Source organism: Anastrepha obliqua, chromosome 3 (genome assembly GCF_027943255.1).
Source record: "Anastrepha obliqua isolate idAnaObli1 chromosome 3, idAnaObli1_1.0, whole genome shotgun sequence".
Taxonomy (NCBI): Eukaryota; Metazoa; Arthropoda; class Insecta; order Diptera; family Tephritidae; genus Anastrepha; species Anastrepha obliqua.
In genome coordinates this window covers 77,613,899-77,641,795 of record NC_072894.1, presented here as the reverse complement: position 1 = coordinate 77,641,795, position 27,897 = coordinate 77,613,899, and the positions used below count along the sequence as shown (strand labels likewise).

The 27,897-nt window shown below is 36.6% G+C and overlaps 1 protein-coding gene across 1 annotated transcript; it reads right to left on the bottom strand.

Annotated features, from left to right (window-relative positions):
* Positions 1 to 15,062: 15,062 nt before the first annotated feature.
* LOC129241199 (protein zer-1 homolog) lies at positions 15,063 to 24,206 on the bottom strand. Its single transcript, XM_054877413.1, has 11 exons — positions 23,827 to 24,206; positions 23,145 to 23,530; positions 21,829 to 22,526; positions 21,683 to 21,760; positions 21,491 to 21,615; positions 18,709 to 18,880; positions 18,491 to 18,652; positions 18,249 to 18,410; positions 17,982 to 18,131; positions 17,668 to 17,913; positions 15,063 to 16,048 (listed from the first exon to the last, which is right to left on the bottom strand). Exons 2-11 carry the CDS (start codon positions 23,452 to 23,454, stop codon positions 15,887 to 15,889), a joined length of 2,265 nt encoding a protein of 754 aa, XP_054733388.1. The 5' UTR covers positions 23,455 to 23,530; positions 23,827 to 24,206; the 3' UTR covers positions 15,063 to 15,886.
* Positions 24,207 to 27,897: the final 3,691 nt, after the last annotated feature.

Here is a 27,897-nt window from a genome sequence, read left to right as displayed (position 1 = left end):
GTCAATATAAGAGTCAAATGGTGGGGAACTTTTCTTAAAAAAAAACTAAGCAAAGGCTGAATTAATCCAATATAAAAGTAAACTAATGCGTTTTCAAATCAAGAAGGTGCCATATATCCTACTATGCAAATTAGATTAGCTATTCCCTTTGCAAGCCCTCAATATTGTAGAATCATAAAATATTTCCCATAAAATTTTGGGGAATTCTGGTGATATGACAGTTATTGGCCGGATATAAATCGGGGTCATTATGGCAACGTAGAATCAACTGTCGTAGGAATTATCGAATCACGCTAATTTGTTTAGCCATTTTGCAAAAATATCTTTTCAAATGAATACGAAGTAAAATCTCTCGCAATGCATATACATGCATACGTAGCTATCGTTTGAGTGCTTGGATTTATCTTGTTTTATGTATCAACACACATACACATATGTATATCAAACAGTTACATGATAAATTTGTCATGGCGTTTACATCCGATTCGCTAGCTTCGACTGATGCTCGAACTTCTATCTATGAGTGTACATGGCGTATGGATGATTTGCTCCTGGGGGAAGGATGCTTTGCTGGTAAATTGCTCTATTGCTCTTTAGGTAAATTGCTATATTTCCTTTTCCGCGTTAAATTTTTAATGATTCATCCATACGAGCAGTGAAAATTTAAAAATACTAAGTGAACACGATTTCATAAAATAATTTATAATTGATACCTCTGGTCACCCTAACGGTTTTGTTTTGGCCAATATCCATCGCTTTAAGGGTTGTTCTGGTATACAGAACAATCTCTTAAGAATGAGGGCCTGTTGGACGCTATTACTATATACCACCCTCACCTCCCCGCATCGTTTGCAACGCGGCAGACTGAAAGGTTCAACCGAAAGTTTGTGAAATACCAAAAGCTGATAAATGTGTCGGCAAGCGACTTCCAATGCTGAAAGTAACTGTTATTTTTATTCTTTAGGGGTTTTGTTTTGATATTCGGTCTGTTGTGGGGTTGTTTACATTTTGAGTTTGCGTGCATCGCGTGCATTACAGCCACAGTCAGATCAGCACAATTATCTACATGCATGTATGTAAATATATATTTCTCTACAAAAATATGTACTACATGTATGTTTTTTATATCTCATTTAGTCCTTATTCACTTTATGATGCTTGCATTGTAATTTATTGTGATTGCTTTCTTAATGGTGGAATTTTTTAAACCAACCCCTTCACCCCTTATACGCACAAAGCACACATATGTATTCATGTATATTTGTATATGTATGTACACGTATATTTAAAGATTTTTAATTTTTTCGATGAAAATCTATTGGCAACTCTATAAAAAAAATTATATTATTTAATGAAAAATACTCTACAGTTTAAGACAGTTCTTTTTCAACCGTTCATATTGCATTAGCAACATATTTCATTTCATTCTTTATGACCAACAAATCGACAATAACTCCAAGAAAAAATTATTTTTATGGAAGTCCTGCCAACATTTTTTTAAATGATGTATGTATATTTTATGATTTCGATCAGAAGTCTACAAATTGCAACTTTGAAATTACATATATTTGACGAAGGGTTTATGCTAAAACTGTCTTCTTATCAGAAAGCTTAGAATTAATTTGGAGAGGAAGGCCGTAAAGCGACTTCGAGTTCGACCCTAGTATCTTGCTGTCATAGCGTTCTTATTTAAGGTCTGCACTTCTATGCAATAAAAATATAGCAAAAAAATATCTTTTCCCCGGTGCACACACACCTGCCCCTGCAACTTCCTCTTGCATCGTGTTAAATATATTATTATTAAATATGTTCTGATTTATCTTGTAGTTTTTAGATAACCCTTCCCAGCTTTTTTACAGCCCAGTTCAGCCTTGAAACGTTTGACAAAACTGAGCATCGGTAGCGTCATGACCATGATATTGAGATCTCAGGGGTTAGTTCAACAAGAGTATCAAACATCATGCGATTTTGATGAACGCCTGAGCCAATGGTAGCTTTGGTTATTCTTAGTCTATTAAATTGAAAAATTGAAATTTTCATAAAAAAAATCTATTGTTTAAAGGTGGCGTAAAAATGCAAATTCCTCGATTTGTAAGGCTCGATGCTTTCCCTGACTTGAAGCACCCCACAACTGATAACTTCGAGTTTATTTATTCAAAATAGTTCCTTCTGGCATCGATATAGTGTTTTGCGCGATCTAAAAGTTTTACGAAAGAGTGTTTCAGGTTATTGACCGGAATACCCTTCAGGATGTCGGTACAAGCCTTTTGGATGGCCTCTAAGTACGCAAAACGTTTTCCTTTCATGGCCAAACGCAATTTTCCAAATAGGAAGAAGTCACAGCCATATCAGGCGAATACGGTGAGAGATTGATGGTTAAAGAGAGATTTTTGGTCAAAAAATCAGTCACAAGAGTGGATCGATGAGATGGTGAATTATCATGCAATAAGCGCCTCCTTCGCGGTATTCAGGACGAATTCGACGAATGCGGTGCAACAAACCCTTCAAAACTCCAGCATAGAAAATTGCATTGACGGTTTGGCCCATTGGTACGAACTCTTTGTGGACAATTCCCTTGGAATCGTAAAAACAAATGGAAATCGACTTGAGTTTTGACTTCTCCAAACCCGATTTTTTGGGTGGTGGCTCGTCTGGGGCCTTCCATTCGGCACTTTGACACTTAGTTTCAGGTTCATGTTGGAAACACCACGTTTCATCACCTGTTACATGTTGTAAAGGAAGTTCTCATTTTTTCTCGCCTCTTTAATGAAGTCTTTCGAATGTTGAATTCTGAGCAACTTTTGGTCCTCAGTTAACTTGTGCGGAATGAAACATGCACAGACCTTACGTAAGCCCAAATGATCAGTTATAATGCGATAAATCGAAGCTTTGGAGATACTCAACGATGATTTCGGTTAATTTTTATAAATTTACGAACAATTTCGATGGAGTTTTCGGTGAGTACTGATTTTGGGCCGCCCATATGTTCATTGTCATTTATTTTCTGAACTCTGGCACGAGATAGACAATCATCGCCATACATTTTTTTCAAAATGTTTCGGTAAACGTATTACCCATTTTAAAACAACATTTGATATGAGCTCTTTGTTCGAAACTCATTTTTGTACCGATGACACAAACATTCTGACACTTTAGATGCAATAATTTCGCTTCAACTGAACCGAATGTCACCAAGCTTTCACTGGAAGTCAGCTAGGGATATAACTTCCAACGCATTACCTCATTAAAAAGATTACGCCATCAAAAACATTTTTATGACGCCAGTCTTGTTTATTTTGGACTTCATCTTGTATAATTCGAGGGAAAACTTATCACTAAAAAGAATATTTTATCCGCAGGAACCTATCTGCTATTACGACCTGGACTATACAGATGATATTTGTTTCCTGTCCCTTTCACTGTATGGCACTCAGAAGAAAGTAGAAGCCCTTGTGGAAAATGCGCGGTTGGTGGACAAAGTGAACATGGCAAAAACAAAACGTATGCGCCGGTGACAGAACCTTTTCATCATTTGGATAAATGACAACACTGGGGGCAGACACAGATATTCCTGCGCGCTTGTGCAGTTTTTTTTTCAAACTGATTGATATGGTCTGCAGTAGACTACAAGCTTTCGTAAACAGATGCCTCTGAAAAATCTACAGAATTTTCCGGTCAGTTATCATAACAAACGAGAACCTTCATCCTCTCAGAAATAATATATCCACTAACCTGAAAATCAAAAAGAGCAAATGGAGCTGGATTGCACAACATAGCTGGATGGACACAGCAACAAAGCAAAAATGGCTTTTCAATGGAATCCACAAGGAAAAGAGGTCGTGGTCGCCCAAAGATAATATAGTTGAGGACCCGAAAGCGAGCAATTTGGTTCCTGAAGTCAGATTAGGAGCTATGCATATGATAGAAGCCGTTGGAAGAGACTATTTTCCGCCCTATGCTCCAATTAAGAGGAGCACATCTTCTAACTTTATGCATGCATTTTTGATTTCTTACTGTTTGTATCCTTTAAATCAAATCAAATCCAACGTAATCAAATGCTTTCGGAGGGACAGATTAAAAATTTGGAAGACCCAACCAAAACAATTCATTGGGCTTGGAAGGAAGGGCCCAGACGAGCCACCACCCAAAAAATTGCGTTTGAAGAAGTTAAAAATCAAGTTGATGCTCATTTGTTTTTACGATTCCAAGGGAATTGTCCACAAGGTGTTCGTGCCAACGGGCCAAACCGTCAATGCAATTATCTACCCTGGAGTTTTGAAGGGTTTGTTGCACCGCATTCGTCGAATTCGTCCTGAATACCGCAAAGGAGGAAGCTGGCGCTTGTTGCGTGATAATCCACCATCTCATTGATCCACTCTTGTGACTGATTTTTTGACCAAAAATCTCTCTTTAACTATCAATCTCTCACCGTATTCGCCTGATATGGCTCTCTGTAACTTCTACTTATTTGGAAAATTGCATTTGGCCATGAAAGGAAAACGTTTTGCGTTCGTAGAGGCCATCCAAAACGCTTGTACCGGCATCCTGAAGGGTATTCCGGTGAATGACCTGAAACGCTCTTTCGAAAAGCTTTTAGATCGTGCTAAACAGTATATGGAGGCCAGAGGGAACTTTTTTGAATAAATAAACTCGAAGTTATCAGAACAAAGCTCCTGTCGTTTCTATTTTAGCTTTAGTCTTGTTTATTTTGGACTTCACCTTGTATATGTGGCGAAAATTATAAATAATTACTTACCATTCACAAAATAACCTTAAATTATTTACGGTTTAAATCGACCTTTTTTCAATTTTTTACTACTTTTTCAGAAGGGGAATAAACTTATGCTTCTTTTTCTCTTACTTTCGAATTGCATCAACGAATTAAGTAGCATCCGAAATCTGTTGCCAAACTTTACACAACCTTTTATTATTGAATCATGCGCAGGCAATTATAAAGCACTCACACCAGTTGTACTGGGTTCCAATTAAACACTCATCGGCATTCTCCTAATCATAGACACCCATCAAAAATGAGTAGATTTCCAAAAATGCTGACATATAAATTTCACAAATTTTCTCATTCTATATATTTTTTCAAACATAAATAACGTATAATTATTTTTTTCTTATTAGTGTTTTTTTATTTTGTGTTAAAATATTTTGGCGAAAAATAAATACACTTAAATTATAAAAATATAAAAGGACAAAATCATATGTTTGGTTTAAAGATACCACAAGCAAAGGATCACTAGCAACGCTGAAGCTGTACCAATTTAAAGCCAATTCAAAGATAAATTATAAGCAGAAATAATGAGTAAAACAACGAAAAGCAGTACGAGTACGAATACTCACAAAAGCAACCACAACTACAACGATTTAGATGCTGATGATATGTCGGATGAGTTGAGCGCGTACAGCTCGGAGGAAGACGAGGTGACATCACGAAAATCGCGAAAAATACAGGTGAGAGCATGAATGATTTTAATAAACGATACGTATGTATGTATGTGGCATCTAATAACTCTTCCGTTTTTTACTTTTCCACAGCCAACTGATGCTGCGGATTACGAGGATGGTGGCGGCATGTACGATCGTGGTGGTCGACGGCGTCGCGGCGGTAGGAGAGGTCGTAGTCGACGCAAACGATCGCGCTCCCGTAGCCGACGTCGTCGTCGCTAGACAATTTTTGTTTATTGTCATTTACTTTTTTTTTTTTGATAAATTTTATGTGAAAGAAAAATTATATATTTTTTTTTTGTTTTAACAAGCCATGTGTGCTTTAATGTAAATTAATTTGTGTGCAAGTAAATTACAAGTGATATTTTCATATGTACATATGTGTGCGTGTGTGTTCGTGTTTGTTTTTCATTTTCAGAAGGCTGGAAAACATACTTTTTATATGATTTATTTCACATTTCGAACTGAACTCTCAGTTGTATCTGATTACTGATGATTACAACCCAGGCGAATTTATACAAGGTGGCGGAACTAGAGCAATAATAGGACCCTGCGTCGTCTACTACACCTGCCATGTAAAGGGGCGCAAATTCGGTGTCGGATTTGTTGTGGGAGAGAGACTTCGTCCTCAAGTACTGTCGTTCACTCCCGTGGATAAGCGTCTCGCAATAAGCCGCATCAAAGCCCGTTATTTTAACATCTCGCTAATTTGCGCCCACGCCCCGACGAAAGATAAGGACGATGCGACCAAAGATTCCTTCCTGTGCAAAGAATGTTCGACATCGAAAAGCTGCAATTACAACAGACAGCCAGAAGATTCGCCACTCGACTCTCACTCCTGCTCTCAGAGAGTACTCCCCAAAAAACAGGCATGCACATATACAAGGGTCGTTTAAAAAGGCGTGGTTTTTATCTGGTCTCAATAATTGGTCGGAAGCAATTCGACGACACTTTAGACGAGTTTTATTAAGTTGTTATTGAAATGCACGCAGATACCCAAAGGGGGCCGTGGCACCGCCAAACTTTCCAAACTTTGCTTGTGCGGATTTCTTGTTTTGGGTTCATCATTTGTATCGAATGTGCATCATTTATATTTTATTTTTTTATTTGTGGAACAACAGCAAGACGCACGCCACAAATAGGAGGAGGAGCTCGGCCAAACACCCAAAAAGGATGTACGCGCCAATTATATACATATATACATATATAGTCGATGAACAACAAATTCTAATAGACTACTATGACAAATTAAATAAGATTATATACAAGATTTCAGAAGGTGAACGAAAACATCATTAGACAAAGAAAAATCATTGCTCAATAAGAGATAAGATCTGGTTGAATTCTTTAAGGCCGCGAGCAATTAGCACATTTCAGACATAATTTGTTTTGCTGCTACTTCCATAAAAAGGGTAGGAATTTCGAAGTTTTCTTCTTGGAATATTGAAATTTATTTTTCCAGAAGATCAGTACAGTTAAAATCTCCCTTTATAATGAAGCAACCAATTAAAAAGAACATAAATTTAGTTTGGAAAATTACTTTTATTCAATTCAAAGTAAAAAATATGTGAAAATAATACAAAATTAAGAATCAGTTTACTTTTGCTCGATATGACCACCTTTCCCCTTGACTATGGCCTTGGAACGGTCCAGAAACGAATCGCAAGCTGCCCCGTGCATGAGCTGCGCGAGACGTCTGAAGTTGGTTACACTTCGAGTGCCGTACTTATATAAGATGGAAAAGGTTTAGTAAATCGTAAAACACATCTTTTGAATTTTTTCAATTCTATTGATTGCGAAATGTTGATATTATTAATATTTAATAATGACATACTCAAAGTGAGAACGCACAAAAGAGGTGTAATGTAATATAAAAAATATCTGCCGTTCGGAGTCGGCTTGAATCTGTAGGTCCATTTGTGGAACAACATCAAGATGCACGCCACAAATAGGAGGAGGAGCTCGGTCAAACACCCAAAATAGGTGTAAGCGCCAATTATGTATATCCTTCGTTATTTATTGTAATTGATACTAGTCGTCGTGGCATCGAATTTACTGTGATTGAAGAACACTAAGGACGATTTTTGGCCATTCCTATTGAAAAGCTTTCTTAGGATGCAATAGTCGAATAAGCTAAGAATGCTCTAGAAATTTTCTATTGGATTTAGGTATCACAGTGTCACAATGGATCTACGGCAAGTGTAAGTGTGACATTGCGACAGCCACCCACCCTAACCTAGGTGTGGACTAACTACAGTGGAGCATTGCCTTGCTGATAGGTTTAAGACTCATCGTGAAATTCTTCATTAAAACATTATCCAAGACCTTTACGCAATTTTCTGCGTTCATCTTATGCGAAATAAAAGGAATTGAGTTATTGGGGCGGAAGCTTAAAGCCCTTCAGGTCATAAGAGAGCCACCTTGGAAGTTTCGGAAGTAACGCGGTTTGTCGTAGTTCGCCAAAATCTTTCCAATACTTCTGGCAACCATTAGGCCCATCGAGATTCAATTTTTTTTTCATCGCTAAAAATTATGGAATGCCATTCATCATCCCAGAACTAATGGTTATAGTCGAATTCATGCTAGTTCTTTGTGGCGCAGTGTAAGCTTCCATTCAGCTGGTTTATTCTAATATTTCAAATTCGAATCTTCACGCAAAATTTGCTGTACTCTTCTCTTCGTAACATTGGGAGAAAGTTCACATCTAATTTGCTTAGGGCTGGTGTTTTTATTGACAGCCAACCGCCTTATCTCTCTGCTATACCTGTCGTCAATCTTAGACTTTGGACCATTTTTTCATTTCGATTTACTTTTAGCGCCATTTTGCGTATTGATACTCTCGATTTACTATAAGCTAGAATACTATCCGCTCCTCTGTAGATGAGTGCGACGATGGCGGCCGCGGTAACCGAATTGGTGAGTACGTGGCAGGCATACAGTACTAGTATATGGCAGAAATACGCTCGGTAATCTGCCATTGCCTGCCGAGAGACGACAGCTATTAGAAAAAACTTTTTCTATCATTTGATATTCCATGACCGGAATCTTTAGTATGCTATAGTTTTTGATCGATTTCATGGGGTGTCGAAATGAAAAAAAGGATTATAAGTTGATATCAAAGTTGGAAGAATTTTCCTTTCTATTCATTCAATAAATTTTAATGGAGCTGTTCTGAACTTATTTTCAAAAAGTCGTAGAACTAGACACACGATTAAATCGAATTGTGTTGAAACTATCCGTTCTACTGAAGCGCTAATAGTCGGCAAGCTCGGAATATATAGGGATTTCCAAACAGAGGAGTTATTTTGTTATTCAAAGAAAAATGCTTTTTTTTAATATATTGTAAATAATCGAATGTTTATTTCATTATAAAGAGGAAGGTATGCGGTTGGTAGTGGAAAATAACATCAGGCAAATAACCATCACGACCACGCTTACAGGACAATATCCTTTTCAAAAAATTTTCCACAACCGAATTGCAAAGTTGTTGCCCTATGTCCTCGATAGCCTCACGAATTCCATCTTTGAGGTCTTGAATCGTCTCTGGGCTGTAGGCGTAGACCTTTTCTTTCATGTGACCAAAGAAAAAAGTCACAAGGTGTTAAATCACAAGATCTCGGTGGCCAATTGTGATCACCTCTTCGAGAGATAACACGGTCTGGCAACTTTTCCCGTAAAATATCAATGGTTTCGTTGCTTGTGTGGTACGTAGCGACGTCTTGTTGAAAATAAACGTTGTCCAGATCAATACCATCCAATTCCGGCCATAAAAAATGGTTAATCATCTCTCGATAGCGCAATCCATTCACCAATAACACTTGTTAATGGAAAACCCGATACCATATATTGATATATTAAGCTGCGCTTATGGCCTTAGACAGCCCTCCAACCACATCAGGGGTAGTGAAGTCCTGTAAATCCAGGCTGAACTATGTCGGTAGACATAATAGCCTGATGCTAACATGGGTCCCGTGACACGTGGGTATCGCGGGTAACGAGACCTCTGACTCCTTAGCTAAGATGGGCTCTGAGGCCAACTTCTTTGTCCCAGAGCCCGTTTTGCCACTACCTTCTGCGGCCATCACGGCCACGGTTAGCAAGTGGGTAACTACCACCCACAAGCGAGCTTGGCAGGCTGAGAGAGGCTGCAGATGGACAAAGACTGTCGCAAACGCTTCTGTCATTAAGCAGAGGGGAGTGCAGACGGCTGGTTGGACTGATGACGGGCCACTTTCTGTGGGCAAAGCACATGGGAAGGTGTACTCTGCCCAGCTTGTGAAGAGGGGGATGAGACGGCGGATCACGTCCTGTGTGTCTGCACCGCCTTCGCTCGAATTAGGTTTGAGGTCTTTGGCACTGATGTGTTAAGAAGCGACCATCGTGGCTCCTTGGCACCACAAGATCTACTCAGATTTCTTCGGAGGTCGGGTAGATTTAAAGAAAATTAAAAGGGAATCCAAGTGTAGGAATCCAAGTGTAAAAAGGAGTCCAATGGACTCAATTAATGTCTGAGTGCTGCACTTGCTAGTTGTCCCGACAAAAAAAAAAAAATTTATATATATTGAGCTAAACTGGCTATCTCAGCATAGGCACAGTTTTTTAGTGCCAATGACTGCCCATCGATTTGGAGCTGAAAAGTTATACGCTCTTCGTTTTTTTGATTTTGTCGTTACTGCATTAATTTCCAACTTATCCACACTGTGCGTGAAATTTCGCAACCCTTTAAGAACAATGCAGCTTATCTGCTAATCCGCGAATATTAAGAACAGATGGCACGGTTATACAGATGTATAACATACTTATATTTTGAACTCAGCTTGAAGAGCGAAATGACCTTAATTACCTCATACTTTTGTGTATTTTTTAGAAAAGTATTGGCATTTATGACTGAGTGGAAAAGTTCTCAGATTTTGCTCAAAACTCTAGTTGCATACAGCTAGGGATAGAGCAAAAATAGCAAGATGTAAATGCCATATAATTATACAGGTGTGCTAAAAAGCATTGGAAGCAAAAATAAGATAGTACGAATTATTCAATTAAATTAGTTGTTTTATTCAAAATAATTTTCTTCGATTTCAATACAGTTATTACAATGATCCTTCAATAATTTGATAGCAAGTCTGTTATGACTTTCCAGAAGCTCTGCAAAATACTGTTCCACTCTTTGTTGGTTCATCTTCCACGCTTGTACACATTCCTTTAATACTTTCACAACTTTTTATGAATTTCTGCTGCTGCTAAACCTTTGAAATCAAAGAATTTTATCACTGCACTGTTGCAAAAAAAAGAATTTATTGAGGAATCGAAACGTAATTTCTTCGGTGTTCAAATGAAAGATGAAATATTTAGATTCCTTTACTGGTTAATAGGTAACACTTTTCAACCAACCGTAACAACACTTTGTTGACGAAATTGAATTTTCATGAGGAGTTGTTTGAAATTTTGTTCTGAACTAGTATACTTACTTAGACTATCGAACCTCGTTTGAAAAGTTCGTGCAAAAATAAAAAATACGTAATTGTTTGAGGTAACCCATTTTTTATTTTTGACATACAAGGTGAAGTTGAAAATAAACAAAACTGGGTTAAAATAAAAACGAAGGAGATTTGTTCTGAAAACTTCAAGTTTTTTTATTCAAAATAGTCCCCTTTGCCCTCGTTACACTTTTTAGCGCGATGTAAAAGCTTTTCGAAAGAGTGTTTCAGATCATTGACCGGAATATCCTTCAGGATGTCGGTGCAAGCTTTTTGGATGGCTGGCTTCTACGAACGCAAATCGTTTTCCTGTCATGGTCAAATGCAATTTTCCGAACAGGTAGAAGTCACAGGGAACCATATCAGGCGAATACGGTGAGAGATTGATGGTTAAAATGCGATTTCTACTCAAAAAATCAGTCACAAGAGTGGATCGGTGAGACGGTGCATTATCACGCAATAAGCCAGCTTCCTCCTTCGGGGCGAATTCGTCGAATACAACAAACGCTTCAAAACGAGAAGATAGAAAATTGCATTGATAGTTTAGCCCATTAGCACGATCTCTTGGAATCGTAAAAACAATTGAGCATCGACTTGATTTTTGACTTCTCCAAACCCGATTTCTTGGGTGGTGTCTCGTATGGGGCCTTCCATTCGGCACTTTGACGCTTAGTTTCAGGTTCATGTTGGAAACGCCACTTTTCACCACCAGTTATAGTGTTGTAAAGGGAGTTCTCGCCTTTTCTCACCTCTTTAATGAGGTCTTTCGAATGTTGGATTCTGAGCAATTTTTGGTTATCAGTTAACTTGTGCGGACTGAAACGTGCACTGACCTTACGTAAGCCCAAATTATCAGTTAAAATGCGATAAATCGTTGTTTTGGCGATATTCAACTCCGATTCAACGATGATTTCGGTTAATTTTTGATAAATTTACGAATAATTTCGATGGAGTTTTCTGTGATTACTGATTTTCTCTGAAACGTGTAAACCTCTCATTAACTCTGGCACGAGAGAGACAATCATCGCAATAAACTCTTTTCATCAATTCAAATGTTTCGGTAAACGTATTACCGATTTTAAAACACAATTTGATATCAGCTCTTTGTTCGAAACTCATTTTTGTACCGATGACACAAACATTCTGACACTTTACATGCAATAATTTCGCTTCCATTGAACCGAATGTCACTAAGCTTTCACTGGAAGTCGCTAGGGATGTAACTTCCAACGCATTACCTCATTAAAAAAATGGCGCCATCAAAAACATTTTTATGACGCCAGTCTTGTTTATTTGGGACTTCACCTTGTAGTCTCCTTTTAGGCTTATAGACTTCGCCGAACACCGTTCGAAATTGTTGATCCCTTTCCAAATAATAGGATTTGTCCGAGTCTGAAAAATAGCCATTCGCTTCTACAATCACCTCCTCGTTTGAATAAAATCTTTTTCCCGCCAAACATATCTTCAAATTGGAGATCCAAGTCTGGAGAATACGGGAGATGTGAAACGAGTTTGAACCATATTTCCATTAATTTTGAGACCACAACTGCTGAGGCGTGAGCTGGCGCGTTGTCGTGATGGAAAAGGATAATCTCTCAACTTCCTCGATACAAACGAATGCCAAACACAAATAAACAAACCGATCTGACTGAAACTTGGTTGTGTGTTTCCAAGGGATGCTACTAACTAAACATAACCTCGATATTGCGCCGTCTTTCTGACCTAGCACAGACTTTTCAAAGCACCCTCGTAGGTATATATATAACGGTAAATCATATCCCACTAACCATGGCGTAACAAAACAAGGAGATATTCGCCACGCCCATTTCAAAATAATGCCAACTTGATTGCATTTGGAATTCCTCTAAATCAAATGGTGAATAAGTTGGCTTTTACATAATTCAATTACTTGCAGGCAATTTTTTCTAATTACCTCGAATTTTGTTCAAGAAACGGGCTTGTCTTTACACGTTTTTTGTACAAGACAAATCTACCTATTCCGGATAGGTGCAGTTTGAACAGCTAGAACTTAATTTTTCCAGTGTTATGCAGACGTGACGATGCAACTTCACCTTCGTACTATTGGACTACTTATTGATATCGTTAATAGTATATTTATAATCCGTAGGGTTCAAAGTTGCTATTCATATTTTTCGATCTTGCCATTGCCTTCATGGAAGCTAAGTAGAACCCCAGTAAAAATTGCTTTCATAATAAGATATTATGCCCCTTAATTGAAAGCACAAATACTTCCTTCATTATACAAATAATATTCGTGAGTCATGACTCATGAGAAAGCATCAGCTGACAGTCTCAAGCACGGCGTTCTGACACGTACGTAACCTCATCCACTGAATCCTGTTAGACCTTGGCCACTATACATAATAGCAAAACGTGGTCAAAACTGGAGATCTTATCCCATTAATTTTAGACCTTAATCAAGTCTGTGAATCTTGTGTTCAAAAAATGGTCGATACCACTGCATTAGAGATATATTAAGTGCATTTCTTGCAATTTGTGCGAAACCTAAATATTGAGCCTTTTAACGAATCTGAGAAATTTTAAGAAAACTTTATTTTTGTGTGCGATGCATTTAACCTTTACTGTAGGTTTGATCATCAAGTTCTGTAGATCGACAAGATCCTCAAGTTAATAATCTCCAAGTAGGGATAACAAAGGGAGAAATGAAAAGAAAATATTTTACAACGCCTACCTCGTTACTTAGTAGCAATACCTCGTACGCACAGTGGAACTTCCCTTGGGCGACCACTCACCGTCAGTCCCCTTTTGTTCCCCCTAGAGAGGTGCCCGCCCAAGAGGGAGTAATTTGTTTCGACACTTAATACTTGATATAGGAAGAATTTCCGCCCAGATGAAGTATCCGCCTATTACAGGTGTCCGTTCTTCTCAGCTGCCCTGCTCACGTCTGCCAAAGATTTCGACATCTGGGCTCTCATTTTTTCGCTACGCCTGCGGATATATCGGGTTTAGATATCATACATCTTTTGAAGTTCATCAGTAGCCTGATACGGCTAATTACGAACGTAAATCAACCACCGTCGTCGTAAGTGCATGTTCATCATCATCTAATCCCAAGGCTCCTTCTTCCTTCCCTTCTCCTTTCTGCTTTCCTCTGTATGGCATCACAACGGACAAATTTTGAATATTTGTCTAAGTGGGCGCCAAGCTAAGGCAGCCATTTAATCTAACCTAACAGGTTAGAGGTTACGCAGAACATACCACGACTGTCATTAAAAATCTATTTTTTTTTTTTTTACTTTTTGTACTAATTAATTTGAATAATAGCGGTCACTTCTTAGCAGACAAAAGCAGGCCTCCGAGTGTATTTCTGCCATGAAAAAGCTCCTCATAAGAATCCATCTGCCGTTCGCAGACGGTGTAGAACTATAAGTCTCTCCAAGTGGATGACGCCCAGACGCAAATGCTGATTCCAACAAATCCTTTTTTGTAAGCATGTCGTCGAAAATATTGATAAAACCATAAAAACCATCAAATCGGACTGATATGTGAACACTTATTCCATTGCCCATGAATTGAAGATTAGTCAGAAAACTGTTTGGAACCATTTGCATAAGGATTTGTATACCGTTAATTTCAATGTCGAAATAAAGCGCAAAACTGAACGTAATTCGTCCAAGGCAAACCTGGTATCAGAGCGAATCTATATAAAGGGGTATCGAACCTACAAATACAACAATTTGGTGTGCTATTGTCAAGTTCCAATTGAAGACAGAAGAGGGAAAGAAAATACAAATACTCTCACTTTGACAATCAGGCACCAATCAGCTGGCAGGCAACATATCCTTGTGTAGATTTGTCGAGTATGGTGTATTTTGTAAAAATCGAAATTACTTGATTTCCAACCCAACAAATGGCAAACCTCCGAGTGTATTTCTACCATGAAAAAGCTCCTCATAAAAATCCATCTGCCGTTCGGAGGCGGCTTAAAACTGTAGGTCCCTCCATTTGTGGAACAACATCAAGACGCACACCACCAATTGGAGGAAGTGATCGGTCAAACACCCAACAAAGAACGTAGGCGCAAATTACTATAGGTACATATACACATACATAAATCCGAAAAAAGGAAGAAAAATCAAATGCCATACGTACAACTACAACGGATGTTTTATGTCGAATATTTACAATATGATTGACATGAAAATAAGCAGAACAATTAATATGCGTTCCGTACTTGATTTTACATTGTGTGTGTGTGTTATATAATGTATTCGTATGCAAATATGAAATAATATTGTATGAAATACATTTGATACATGACCTAGGTAATGAACAATAAGTGTACCATATATATACATACACATAAGTATGCATAAGTTTACAGCTAAGAACGCTGCCTAGAGGAGTTTTTTTCGATATTTTCTTTATGCTCTTTGTTTTCTCATTTTAAGTGTGTGGTTAATCTCATAGAGTTAATTATGAAAAAAACCACACCTACGCACAAAATTCATTAAGCAAATTTTTTTTTGTTTTTTTGTTTTTGCTCTAGAGCCGTTAAGAGATTTTTTTTTTCAATTTGTTATTAAATAGCTTAATTCGAGCAAACATATTCTATATACATGCAGTGTAAATATGAAAACGATATATTCGTGCTTATATCTATACATACACTGCCAACGTCGACCATATACTGTTTTTCTTTTTTATTTTTAAGCTTAACCCTTGCATTTCTTGTCGCCACTTCATTCTTACGTTAATAATTTTACATTATTCAATAATTATAATTTTTTTTTTCTATAATTTAAATAAACATCTTTTAAAAATAAACATTTCTTAAGAGGAAGCTGAACAAATTCATTACAGTTGTCTTTGTTCATTTGATTACTTCTACTCGTCGTTGCGCGAGTGTTGTTTCCGATATTTGCTCATACAAATCTACTCATTAGCTGATTTCGCCTACACAACATTACGTTTTAACCATCAAGCAACCAATTTGGCCAATGTGTACATTTTTCAATAACTTTGCGCGCAATCAATTTTATATCATCATATGGTCTTGGATGTTCAATCAATTCAGTCAATATTTCAATACCATGTTCTTGCTTCACCAGCTGACAGTATTTTTCAGGATAAACCTGGAATAAAATATATATATACTTATTGTATGTAGGAAAGTTTAAATTATTTAAAAATATGTTCGACAAGTCACGAAGTCAAAAATTAGGGCCTGTTTAGTGTCCCGCACTCTACACTGTCTATGCCAGGGTCGGCTAAGGGCGTTCGGCAGATCCCAGATGGAATTTGAAAAATTAGCGTGTGCTCACCGTAGGTGGATGAAATGGCTGAAGTGCCACTGAAGCGCCGTTTTGGTGCCATTATGAGACCTCCAACAGGCAGATATCTACAGCAAGGCAGAGCTGTTGATATAATGCAGAAGATTGATTGGATTTAGGTTGGCGCACTGTCCCAGGCTGTCGCAGAAAGGAGCGCCCAGTGACCTTAATCATCTAGCTGCCAAACCTGGACATTTACAGAGAAAGTGCTCAACAGACTTTCTTTGAAAGGACCCCACAGCTTCTGCAATGAGGTAACCCTAGCCTTTCCGCCTGAGTGCCGATCATCCAGTGACCGGTAAACACAGCTACGAGTTAGGAAATTTGAAACAAAAATTATTTACGAACGTGTTCTGTGGAAATTCAACTTCATTTCATTTGAACTTAATTTTGCGGTAAAAACAATAAATAAACTAAATTTCAAAGTAGTTTTTAATACATAAAAACTAATTCTCCTCTTGCATTTCATTTCGGCAGTGCAAACATTTATATTGCACTTGATTAACTAGTGATGATCATCAGATTGTCAACATTTTACTGACAGAATGCATTGGCATTATTGCAGAAATTTGCTGGCAGAACGTGATGCTATCTCATAAAAAGTAACACTGCAGCAACTTTACCGCTCGAACACACTTATTGACCGACATCTCTTTTATATTTAGCCAATGCCAGCGCCCGGCGTAGCTGAATGGATGCGTGACAACCTCTATAAGTACATGACAGACTCCTAGTTTCTGTCATGACAAAGCTCCCCATAAAAAAGCATCATCCACCATTCGGAGGCGGCATAAAACTGTAGGTCCCTTCAGTTACGGGAAAACATCAAGGCACAGACCATAAATAGGAGAAGGAACTCGGCCAAATACCCAAGAAAGTGTATTTTATAATCTAAACTTCATTATCAGAACAGTCGGTACTACACTTCCGGAAAGACCCGGATTTATATCCGGCCAAGGACTGTAACTTCCACAGCATTCGCCAAAAGTGTGTGGGGAATTTAAAAATTTGTTCACTGCATTGACAATATTATTTGTAGTTGTTGCAGTAACAGTATAAAACATTTCCCACAAATCGTAAATGAATTCTACGAATATGACCATCCTTGAGAGTTAACATATCGTGAGATGTATTACGACTGTTTTAGAAGCATTGTGCTGTCTCGATTTTCCATACACAATATGGATCTAACTTTAGGGTTTCATTCATTTGAATTTAACTTTTGTCAAACTGAATTTTATATTGTCATTTGTGGAACAACATCAAGACGCACGCCACGAATAGGAGGAGGAGCTCGGTCAAACACCCAAAAAGGGTTGAAGAGTTTTGAGTTTTCTTCAACAAATATCTTTAAATCGTCGCGGTTTCAGTATTTGACTATAACATAGTATGGCATGCATGTGGGCTAAATTGTAACAAACCTGCGTCAAATTGGCTAAAGCCCAAACAGCCCAATGTTGGCATTGTGGTGTCTCATAGCATCGAACTAATCCCAAAATCGGTTCGAAACTGCGATAATTAATATTTCTTTCACTCTTTATATCCCAACGCTTGATAGCTTCCACCATTCGTATCAGTACATTATCCCGTGTGGGCGAATCAATTGTCCACGCGCTAGGTCCGTCCGATGCGATATGTGCCAGCACTCCCGCAGCATTGTAACTTACCTATGAAATATATAGTAATAATAAAATAAAGAAGGTTTTGAGGCGTAAAAAGCCCATAAGTTACTCACTTCAATTCCGTCACTCGAAGAATCTAATAGTTTGGCAAAAACTTCAATGAATTCTTGTGTCATAAGTTTTGGTCTCAGCCATTTTACTTCAGCCACATTACCCAAAAGTCCCATCATGTTCCTCAGCAATTCCTCACGATCAGGGAAAGACTGTAAAATAAATCGTAAGTAATTTAAAGAGGTATACCAGAGTTTAAAGAGCACAAGAGTTTGTAGGATTAAAAAAAAAAACATAGTGAAAGCATTTAGGGACTCAAGAGTACTTACGCGCAAACATTTTAAGAAGTATTCCATTCCGCGCCCCTCTAAAAACCTCTTACAATTGATTGCAGTCTCATCAGTAACATTCCACATTGTTGACCATGCAACTTCCATGACATCATCAAATACGGAACGAGTTAAACGATCTTTAATTAAACTTAACATTGTCTGTCGAACGAAAGAAATTATAATCAGTAAATTGTTAGCCTCTTATAGTTAAGGAAACTTTTAGTCAGATCATTACTTACACTAACAACACCCAGTTCACCTAGAAACAGCTTTTGTTTGCCATCCACTTGACACGCCAGAGTGTTCAACAAATATATTGCTATCCTTTGCACAAAGCCTTCCTGTTCCGTTTTCGATACTCCATGCAATAAGACTTTAATAAGACGCTCATATTCGAACAACTATAAACGAAAATAATGAGAATTTGGAAAATATATAACAAGAAGCCATAACTAACCACGTCATTTGGCATTTGAAACTGCGTTAACGTTAGATAACCATTTCTAAGCATCGTGTCGTCAGAAAGATGTGTTTCCATACCGTTTAGCAGCGTACGAATAATGTGGTTTCGCAACGGAGTGCCGAATTTTGACCGATCACGTCCTTTTACTATGTAGAAGAGAGTGGCACTGGAAATAAAAATTAAATGTAATGTTAAAATGTGTGTATGTGTGTGTGTATGCATACATTGCTCTGTAGAGATTAAATCAGTATAAATATTATTTAGTTAGTGTTCTATTTTGATGTTAAAATCGCCACTTAAAATCATTGGAACTTTATTGTAATCTTTTCTAAGTATCCGCGATACTTCTGGTGTATACTTTATTAAATTTTCGTGAATGAATTCCGTGATGCTATTTATTGTTTTTTTTTTCTGTCGATATTCACGACACTTTTCTGCATTATTTTTCGACATAATTGCGGTAAATATTTAAAAATGAAAATATTTACGAATATAAAAATACACACGCGGTTGCTATTATGAGCGTCCCCAGCAAAACCTGCGTGACCGAAACTCTAACACAATTACATTTTTTTGAATGTTACAAACACATATGCACGCAGGTTTTGCTGGGGCGTGACCGAAACTCTAACACAATTACACATATGCACTCGTATTTGTTTGAAAATCGACTTCTTTTTTTGGTTCTCCGTCACCTTTGGAAAATGTGTAAACAGTAAGCAAACTTTATTCATATATTTTTCCTCATTTTTGCATCAGTAAAATTAAACAAACGCCGTAGCCGAATGGGATGGTGCGTGACTACTATTCAGAATTCACAGAGAGAACGTCAGTTCGAATTTCGGTGAAAACACCAAAATTAAGGAAAACTATTTTTCTAATAGCGCTCACCCCTCAGCAGGCAATGGCAAAACACCGAGTGTATTTCTGCCATGAAAAAAAGCTCCTCATAAACATATCATTAAATAAAATAAAATAACTGTATAAAAAAAATTTTTTTCTTGTGATTCGAACCAAGGATTTTGGATCGGAAGCTCACATTGCTAGCCGCTCTGCTATCGCGCCATGCTGTCGGCGCTGGCCTAAAAGTTATTTAGTTCGTCGCTACGTTTATATCAACATATAATATAACTCTTCGTAGCCAAGAGTGCCGCTTTTTTCGTTTCACTTTTTCTCAAATCACTCCCAACGATTCTAAAGAAGTTTTCACTTCAAAAATAAAAAATAAATGCCATTTCAATAGCAATGTGTTTACATCGATTTGAAGTTCGTCCTCCAAGCGTCAAGCTCGAATCCCTCTCAAATCCACTCTCCTAAGACTCCTCTCGCTCTGGCCCCAACCTATTGAACCAGCTCGCTTCCTGTACCTACCGTTAGATGAGTTAGGCGATGACGATCGGTGACTACACTGCACTGGCAGGGCCTAGTACACTGCTACAACGACAACGAAGAAATTTCAGATAGTAATAGCTGTGGTCAATATCTACATGTACTCATAAGTATTCTAATTTTAACAACGAACTTCGCTCAACGAATTGATTGTAAAACATTTCCGAAACATTTTTGAGGACTGTTGTTACACTGATACACCTTTCATGAATATAAATCTGAATCGGCGGGCTAAAGTTGATTCGACTGTTCTAGGAGTTCATTTCATTAATTCAGAAAAATTTCATAATAATTTGGTAATGCTAAAAGACTACTTCGATTTTATCCCTGATATGGATGTTGTTGTTGTAGCAGTAACTTTGCCCTGCCAGTGTAGTGTAATAACCGGGCGTCTTCGTCTAACGGTAGGCCCAGGAAACTAGCTGTTGGGTCCAGAGGGAGAGGGGTGTTAGATGAGTGGATTTGTTCGCGCATGTGAACAGGTGGTTAGTGTCGGGCGGGGTGCCTTCACATGCCGGGCATATGTTTAGTATATCGGGGTCAATTCTGGATAAGCAGAAGATTACCCTTCGACATTATCCAGAACGTAGTTGTACCAAGGTTACGCGGGACTCTCGGAAAGTTGCAGCTCTTCGTCTGCGATGGGCGGTGGTTGGACTCTGATAACGGCATTCGGGGGTCGGGAGCTTAAGAAGGTGGTAAGGGTCTCCCGATAAATGTCGTTGATCGTCTGTCTGTACACTCTGCCAGATATGGATCATCAGTAGTGCATGTAATTCTTCATCTATAATCACAATAATTCGAATATGCTGGAGTTTTTTAACTATTCCAGCCTAACCCACAATGAAGTCCTATGCGCGAATTTCTAAATGTCTAAAAATATGAAGATTCATCTGATTACATTACAAGATCAGCTAAACCACCTCTCTCTTTGGACCCCGTCCGACAAAACAGCAACTTTTTGGGCTTACCATTAAATAAGATTGGTGATGACGATCCATGGTGACTACACGGTACCGACAAGGCTTGATGAGCTGCTACAACAACATCTAGCAACAACTTATATACATATGTGTGTAAATTCACCAGCAAAGAAATTGAACAGCTGGCGTTTTTGCTTTGTAATTTTACTTCCAGAGCATGGAATTCAGTATCCAGTTAAGGTATATCACTCTATATACATTTCCCAAAATATTCTAGTCTTTTAGGCAATCTAATTACCTTCGAGTTCAATTCTTCTCTCAAATTTGCGATAGTTATCATTAAAAGTATGAAATTTTAGCAATTTTCTTTTCAGTTGCTTTAGACCCCTGAACTGATTCCGAACCCCGTTTATCACAGCAATATTGTTTAGAATTCAGTTTTTGTTATTTTTTGTTTGATTTACCTTCCAGAAATTTGCATATGTTTAAATTTCAAATGTCTATCCATTGCAGTAAGCACAGCATCCAAAGCAAGATGTATGTCCTTACAAATTTCAAAGCGAAAAAGGTGGTACAAGTCGTTCAAAACCTAAGTTAAATAAATAGGTTCATGTTACATCCTTTGAATATTTGTTTACAAGTCGGTTATCGGTTACCCTCGTTAAAAGCATCGGTCTATCGTAATAATACCTCGCAGCTGTCAGAATCTGATGTTCATTAGCATCGCCAGCGATCTAAATAATTGATTTAAATTAATCAAATAAACTTTCAAAAACAAATACTTTATGAATATTTTCCAAACCTCAATCGCCGGTATATCATGACGTTTACAGGCCGAATGTGCCGTATGATAAAGACCTAAAAACTGTAACGGTCGCTGTATGCGTGACTCTAATCCCGGTATATCGGTGCGCAATTTAAAATTTGATTCTTTCGTTGCTACACCATTACCCGCTAGATTTGTGCCTGATATATCCAAGTGTGTGAGTTCACGTAAGTTGTTCATTAACATTTCCAGTGTTTGATCAGGCAAATCGTAGGTACCATGCCCATTACCAGAATTACTAATCGAAATATCCAATGTACGCAGACGACGTAGCATGCAAATTGCTTGAAGTTGATTAGCAATCGGCCATACATTAAATAATATAAGTGTATGAAGCAGCGGCAGAGTAGCTAACGCTTCCAAGCTGAAGCTAGCTAACATGCATGATGTCAAATCAAGATGGGTTAGTTCGAATAGCGAGTTAAGCTGTAAGCCATTATGCAAAACTACTCCATTCAAAACCAATCGACGTAGATGCGGGCAATTAAATTGAAAATCCACAGGTTCCTTCTCGTTCGGTTCAAAGTTTTGCAACATATGCGCATTAATACCGAGCTCAAGTGAACGCAACCTCTCACCGTACAGCGTCAGCAAATGTGCCGAGTGCACATTTACTTGATTACAGTACCATATCGTAAGTGAATACGGCTTGTGACGCATAAGAACCTCTAGACCTGTGGGTGGAAATAATATGAAGATGTAGATTAGGTTAGAGTGATTGTTTAGTCTTATAATATTTGTATGTAAAAAAGAAAGGAAAGAATAATACATATTGTTATTTGTAACACATAATCGAATAACAAGTCTTTAGACTTTATTGCTACAAATATTATATATAGAGCATATATTTGCAAAAACAAACAAGAAATTTGACCGCGTAATTTCACAATAATAGAAAGTGGATTATGTTGAAATTCAGATATGCATATGCATATGAGTTTTTTTTATGGAAAACTAGTTTTCTTATTAACATTGTATTTATTAGAAGGTCATTGACGTTCAATTCAAACTTATTTCCAGCTTAATCAATTAATCAATTAAGTACAACCGCTATCTAAAGTATTTCCATACATACAGAAATACCTATGTTTGTAGTGGTGCAAATGTAAATACTCTAAGGTAGTTTTCACTGTGATAAATTTCCGACCCCGATCGAGATAGTCAATATATGGAATAAAATGTTCACACTATTTGCATTTGTCAGAACGGTGGTATGCAAATACTGATATGTATATAAAATAATCAACGTGCAATAATCCAAAGTTATCTAAATATTTTGCTGCATTTCTCACCTTTATTGGACAGACTGCTGTTTCGCAAGTGAACTATTTTTAACGAAGTGCGTGTCGCATGTTGGAAAAGATTTATCACATCATCACTCAATTGACGCCGAAAGCGTTGGTATGCTTCCAATAACCGATCGCAAATGTCATTTGGAAGAACAATACCATCATTTAGATGGCGTATGCTGCCGTCCATATCCTCTTCTTCATAACTTATTACATCCAAATTCTCGCATATATATTTATATATTATATCTTGTAGGGTCATCGGATCTTCATCAAGGTACCCATTTTCCTTTAAACGCACTTTGCCACTCATTTCAAGGCGTGGCGAATATATTTGATGACGTCACTAGGATGATTTAGTTTAACCAATTGGACGTCGGTGTAAGGATCTAAAAGGAAAGAAATTCAAATCAACTAGAAGCTTGATCATGATATAGTTTCATTAGAGTCAATTAGTTTAAATAGTATCAATATTTAACTTTTTTTAATTTGACTTAAATGAAATCGGCCCAAAGAAAAATACTTAATTTGTAGTAGCAAATTGTAGAGATGCCTTACACAGTAAAAACATAATTACCGCACAATTTGCAGGATAAATTAATTACATATAAATATGTATATGATAATTCCGACACATAGCTTTTTAAGCCACATATTATCAAACACATTTTTAGTCTTTGCTTACCGATTCCTTAACACCCCCTCCGAATTCAACCCTAACAAAATGTACTCTTGCTAACGTCCTTATTGCAAAAAAGCAAAATCGATTGGACCCTCTTGGTATAAAAAAATCTTTCACTACACTTTTCCCAGCTTCAGTAATTTCTTGAATTTTTTTTTTGCGTTAGTGAATTTTCCACAACTTCGCAGCTGACTTATGATGCACTATTTTTTCTTTCTGTTCAACAACAATTTTCACATGTATAAATATTTGTGGAAGATTTTGGGTTTTTGCTTTTGTTTTTGGGTTCACAACTTTGAATTTTACCTACTTTTTAAACAAATTTGATTCGTCCTCGAATTGAAGGAAGTGAAATTTCTTATATTTTTTATTTTATTTTTTGACGTTTTAGCTGACAGCCATCATATGGCTGGTTTGTATATAAATCTAGTGGTACATTCAGTGAATGTCACTTCAACGATGTTGCCGGCTGACATTTTTTCAAATTCACCAAACTTATTTAATCTGCATCCGAAAAATAATTATATTTTTTAGTTTATTTTGCAATTTTATAACCTTATTTATTTTATTATTATTCGTTATTCAGGAATGCTGCTGTATGTCAAACTGTCGTGGGAGTCTATATTCGTAATTGTAAAATAAAAGTTTTTCAATACTAACTTAACTACACCATGTGCGAATTCTTCTAAATTGATTCCTATGTAAAGAAAAATTATAAATCACATTAAATCGTCGGCAATGCATTGAATATGAACAATTTCTATTATTTCTACCCCATGTAAATTTAATTGCGAAGTTTATTAGAGTAATCATTAAGGACGCAACGATTTTTTAACAATTTTTATAATATCTGTATTCTTTACGCATATAAAAAAAACACATCGACAATTATCTCCTCTGTTCATATATCGATAAAACAAATTTTAAAAAGCCGGTAAAAACCAAATAATGTAACTTAAAAGCACCTATTTCATCCGCAACTATTTCATAAGCGCATATACTATAAAACTGTGACCTCATTGCTTCATACACATTTTAAGTACATGCTAAATTTTAATTATATTACTAATTAATTATATATGTATATTGTATATTTGATAAAAGCAACAAATTCAAATTTTAAAACAAAGAATTTACGTTAACAAGCGAACTCGCCAGCAACCGGAATAGTTAAAAAAACACTGAAAAACTGGCACTAAGTATTTGTTATCAATGGAAACCTAATTAAGAGTCAAAAGTGATTTCATTAGCTTTTTTGTTACGTGTTTTGAAGAGACAAAATACACTATATATATAGAAAAGTTCCTAAAAATATTTTCCACAAAAATTTGTATTTCAAAATATCATTTGAAACTTTCCGAAAAATTATAACTGGAATATTCAAAATTTTTAAGTTTATTTACATTATTACATATAGTTTCCATCGTACACAAAACACAAACGATAAAAAATTGCAAGTTGTTGGCATTGCTCTATCTGCTTGAAGACACTGAAGGCACACGAAATGTTAAACTAGAGTTCAAATATAGTAGCTAGTTACTTATTCCCAATAATGCTACACCTAAGGAAATATGTTTCATAACGCTTAACAGCATAGTTATGCGACCATTGAAGAGCTTATTTTCATGTAATAAGTCGGATGACCAATGCGAAGTTGTCAATCCTACCTTCACGGGCTCATAAATTGTCATGTTTTATGCATATTTCAAAACTAGATGTTATTTTTAACATTATTTTCGGGTTTGTGTCAGGCAACAACAAATATTTATTTGACAGATTTATACAAAAATTGTTTGAATCGACAAAGGATTTATATTAGGGGTAAAAAATATTCGTGAGCAAATAAAATAAAAGAAAAATTGGAAGTATGCAAGCAACTCAGATAAAATTTGTTTTTGATTTTAACGGAAGAAACCGTTGAATTGAAAAGAGCGATTATAATATTGTATTATATTTTGCAATTGCATTTATATTTGTGGTAGTAGTTTTTATGTATGTTCTTACCTTTTTAATACCGAATGTGTTAATACTAATTTATTTGTTGGCTAATTTCTCTAAAAACAAGTATGTAAATATTTTAATATCGGTTTTCAAACTAACAATAAAAAAAGTATATTACTTAAAAATGCAAAGCGAAGATTTTGGGACATTTTAAAATATAAATATTTTTATGATATTTGCAAGTTGACAACTCCAATTTTATCGGTGATTTTCATTAACATCTAAGAGGCGACAGATGCAAAAAATCACCAATTTCTTATTTGGTATATTACAGTGTGTTTCGACTTTAGTTGCAGAAATTTCTTAGTAGAACTCATACGAATCCAACGAATTTCGGAACTCAAGTGCGACTGTCGTCAGAAAGAAATAAAATTAGTGGCCATACTACTTGTTTTAGTTGCAACAAAAACGTCGCTAGACCTTGTAAAGGCAAGATCGCCATTCTATTGCGCCTTAACGGCAGCCATTCGATCTAATACTTAAAAAATGATCTCACAGACGGTGGAATACCCTGGCGTTTTGTGGATTTTCTTTCTCCCATTTAAATAAAAGTAAAAAAATGAGTGAGTCATAAGAAAAGTGTTCTATATTTTTATTACATACGTACATACATATGTATATACATGTACTTTTAAATTATTAAGAACTTTCCCCCTTAAATTTTGTAAAGAATTTGCAAGAGGCTCTTACCCAATAATTTAGAAAAGATTGAAGTTTTTAACCAAGCATTGACCAAAGTTGTCCTGCTCATACGAGAGAGGGAAGAGAAAGCTTGTTAAACAAAATGTGTTTATGTATATATATTTATATATATAATTGACGCGTACACCCTTTTTGGGGTGTTACAGTTACAAGCCGACTCCGAATGGCAGATATTTTATACCAAGGCATAAAAGTGACTATGTCGGTCTTACGTTACCGGAACGATCTATATTTACAGTGAACCAAAAAGAAACTGGGACACTAATATTCAAAAAATTTCAAATTTATTATAAATAAAGAAATTATTCACAGATTTTTAAGAAATCATTTGCATTAAATATATTTCATTTTTAACTATTGAATATGTATAATTGTTGTTTTAATATTAACGGTAACTCCGTTTATTTAAGTAATAACCGCAATAGCATAATTTTTCAAAGTCAAACAAAAAGTGGGCACTCTAATTTTTTAGCACATTTAAGGAAGATCTGTATGTGTATTCCGTTATTTTTTTTCATTTTGCCATTGACGTTGCAAGTTGTTAAGAGTGAACATGATTAAGTAAATATCGAATGATTTAAAAGAACTTACATCAGCCAATCAGTTGATTCTTTCAAATTTGCTCTTGGCCACACCTTCCGAAGGGAAAAATGTACGTCAAATTGCGAAGATGTTGAAAAAACCTAATTCGACAGTATTTAATGTATTGAAAAAAAAAACATAATGAAACCCATTATTTTCTTTGAAAAAGTGGTACTGAAAGAGTTTCCAAAATTAACTCAAATATGACCGAGAAAAGGATTATACGTTTAATAAAAGAGAACCCGAAATTTTCTGCAATTAGCATTGCTAAATCACACAAAAATTCGTCAATCGCGGACGATAGAGTCCGATGAATTTTGGAGCAACGTTTTTTTCTACTTATTTGGGTCAGATGGCTGCAGTTTTGTGTACAAAAGGGACGGTACCGCACTCAATCCGTCTAACGTAATTGCTACCGCGAAACAAGGTGGCGGGCATGTAATGATTTGGAGAGCAAAGACGGCAAATGGAGCGGACTAGTTTTGATTCCTTTAAGGCACTATGACTAAAATAAATTATCTAGAAATATGGAAGGAGCATTTTTCCAAAACGGTCGAAAAATTACAGTTACCAGCAAAGTTCACCTTCATGCACGACAACGACCCAAAGCATACTGCGCTAATTGCAAGGGAATAGCTGCTTTACAATGTAAAAAAAATCTGTTGTCCCATCGTTTTCAGAGCCCAGATCTCAATGTCACTAAAACTCTAGTAGACAGCATGCAACGACGACCACAAGCAGTAATTAGTGCAAAGGGACAAAATATTAGTTCACCAATTTTCCTTTATT

What these genes read in the sequence shown, in the direction of transcription:
- LOC129241199 (XM_054877413.1), bottom strand. Translation starts at nt 23,454, where the DNA reads ATGAGTGGCAAAGTGCGTTTAAAGGAAAATGGGTACCTTGATGAAGAT. An exon ending in CAGCAGTCTGTCCAATAAAG is followed by an intron (nt 22,527 to 23,144) that starts GTGAGAAATGCA and finishes TTCCACCCACAG; the next exon opens with GTCTAGAGGTTCTTATGCGT. An exon ending in CTTCGAGTGACGGAATTGAA is followed by an intron (nt 17,914 to 17,981) that starts GTGAGTAACTTA and finishes TATATTTCATAG; the next exon opens with GTAAGTTACAATGCTGCGGG.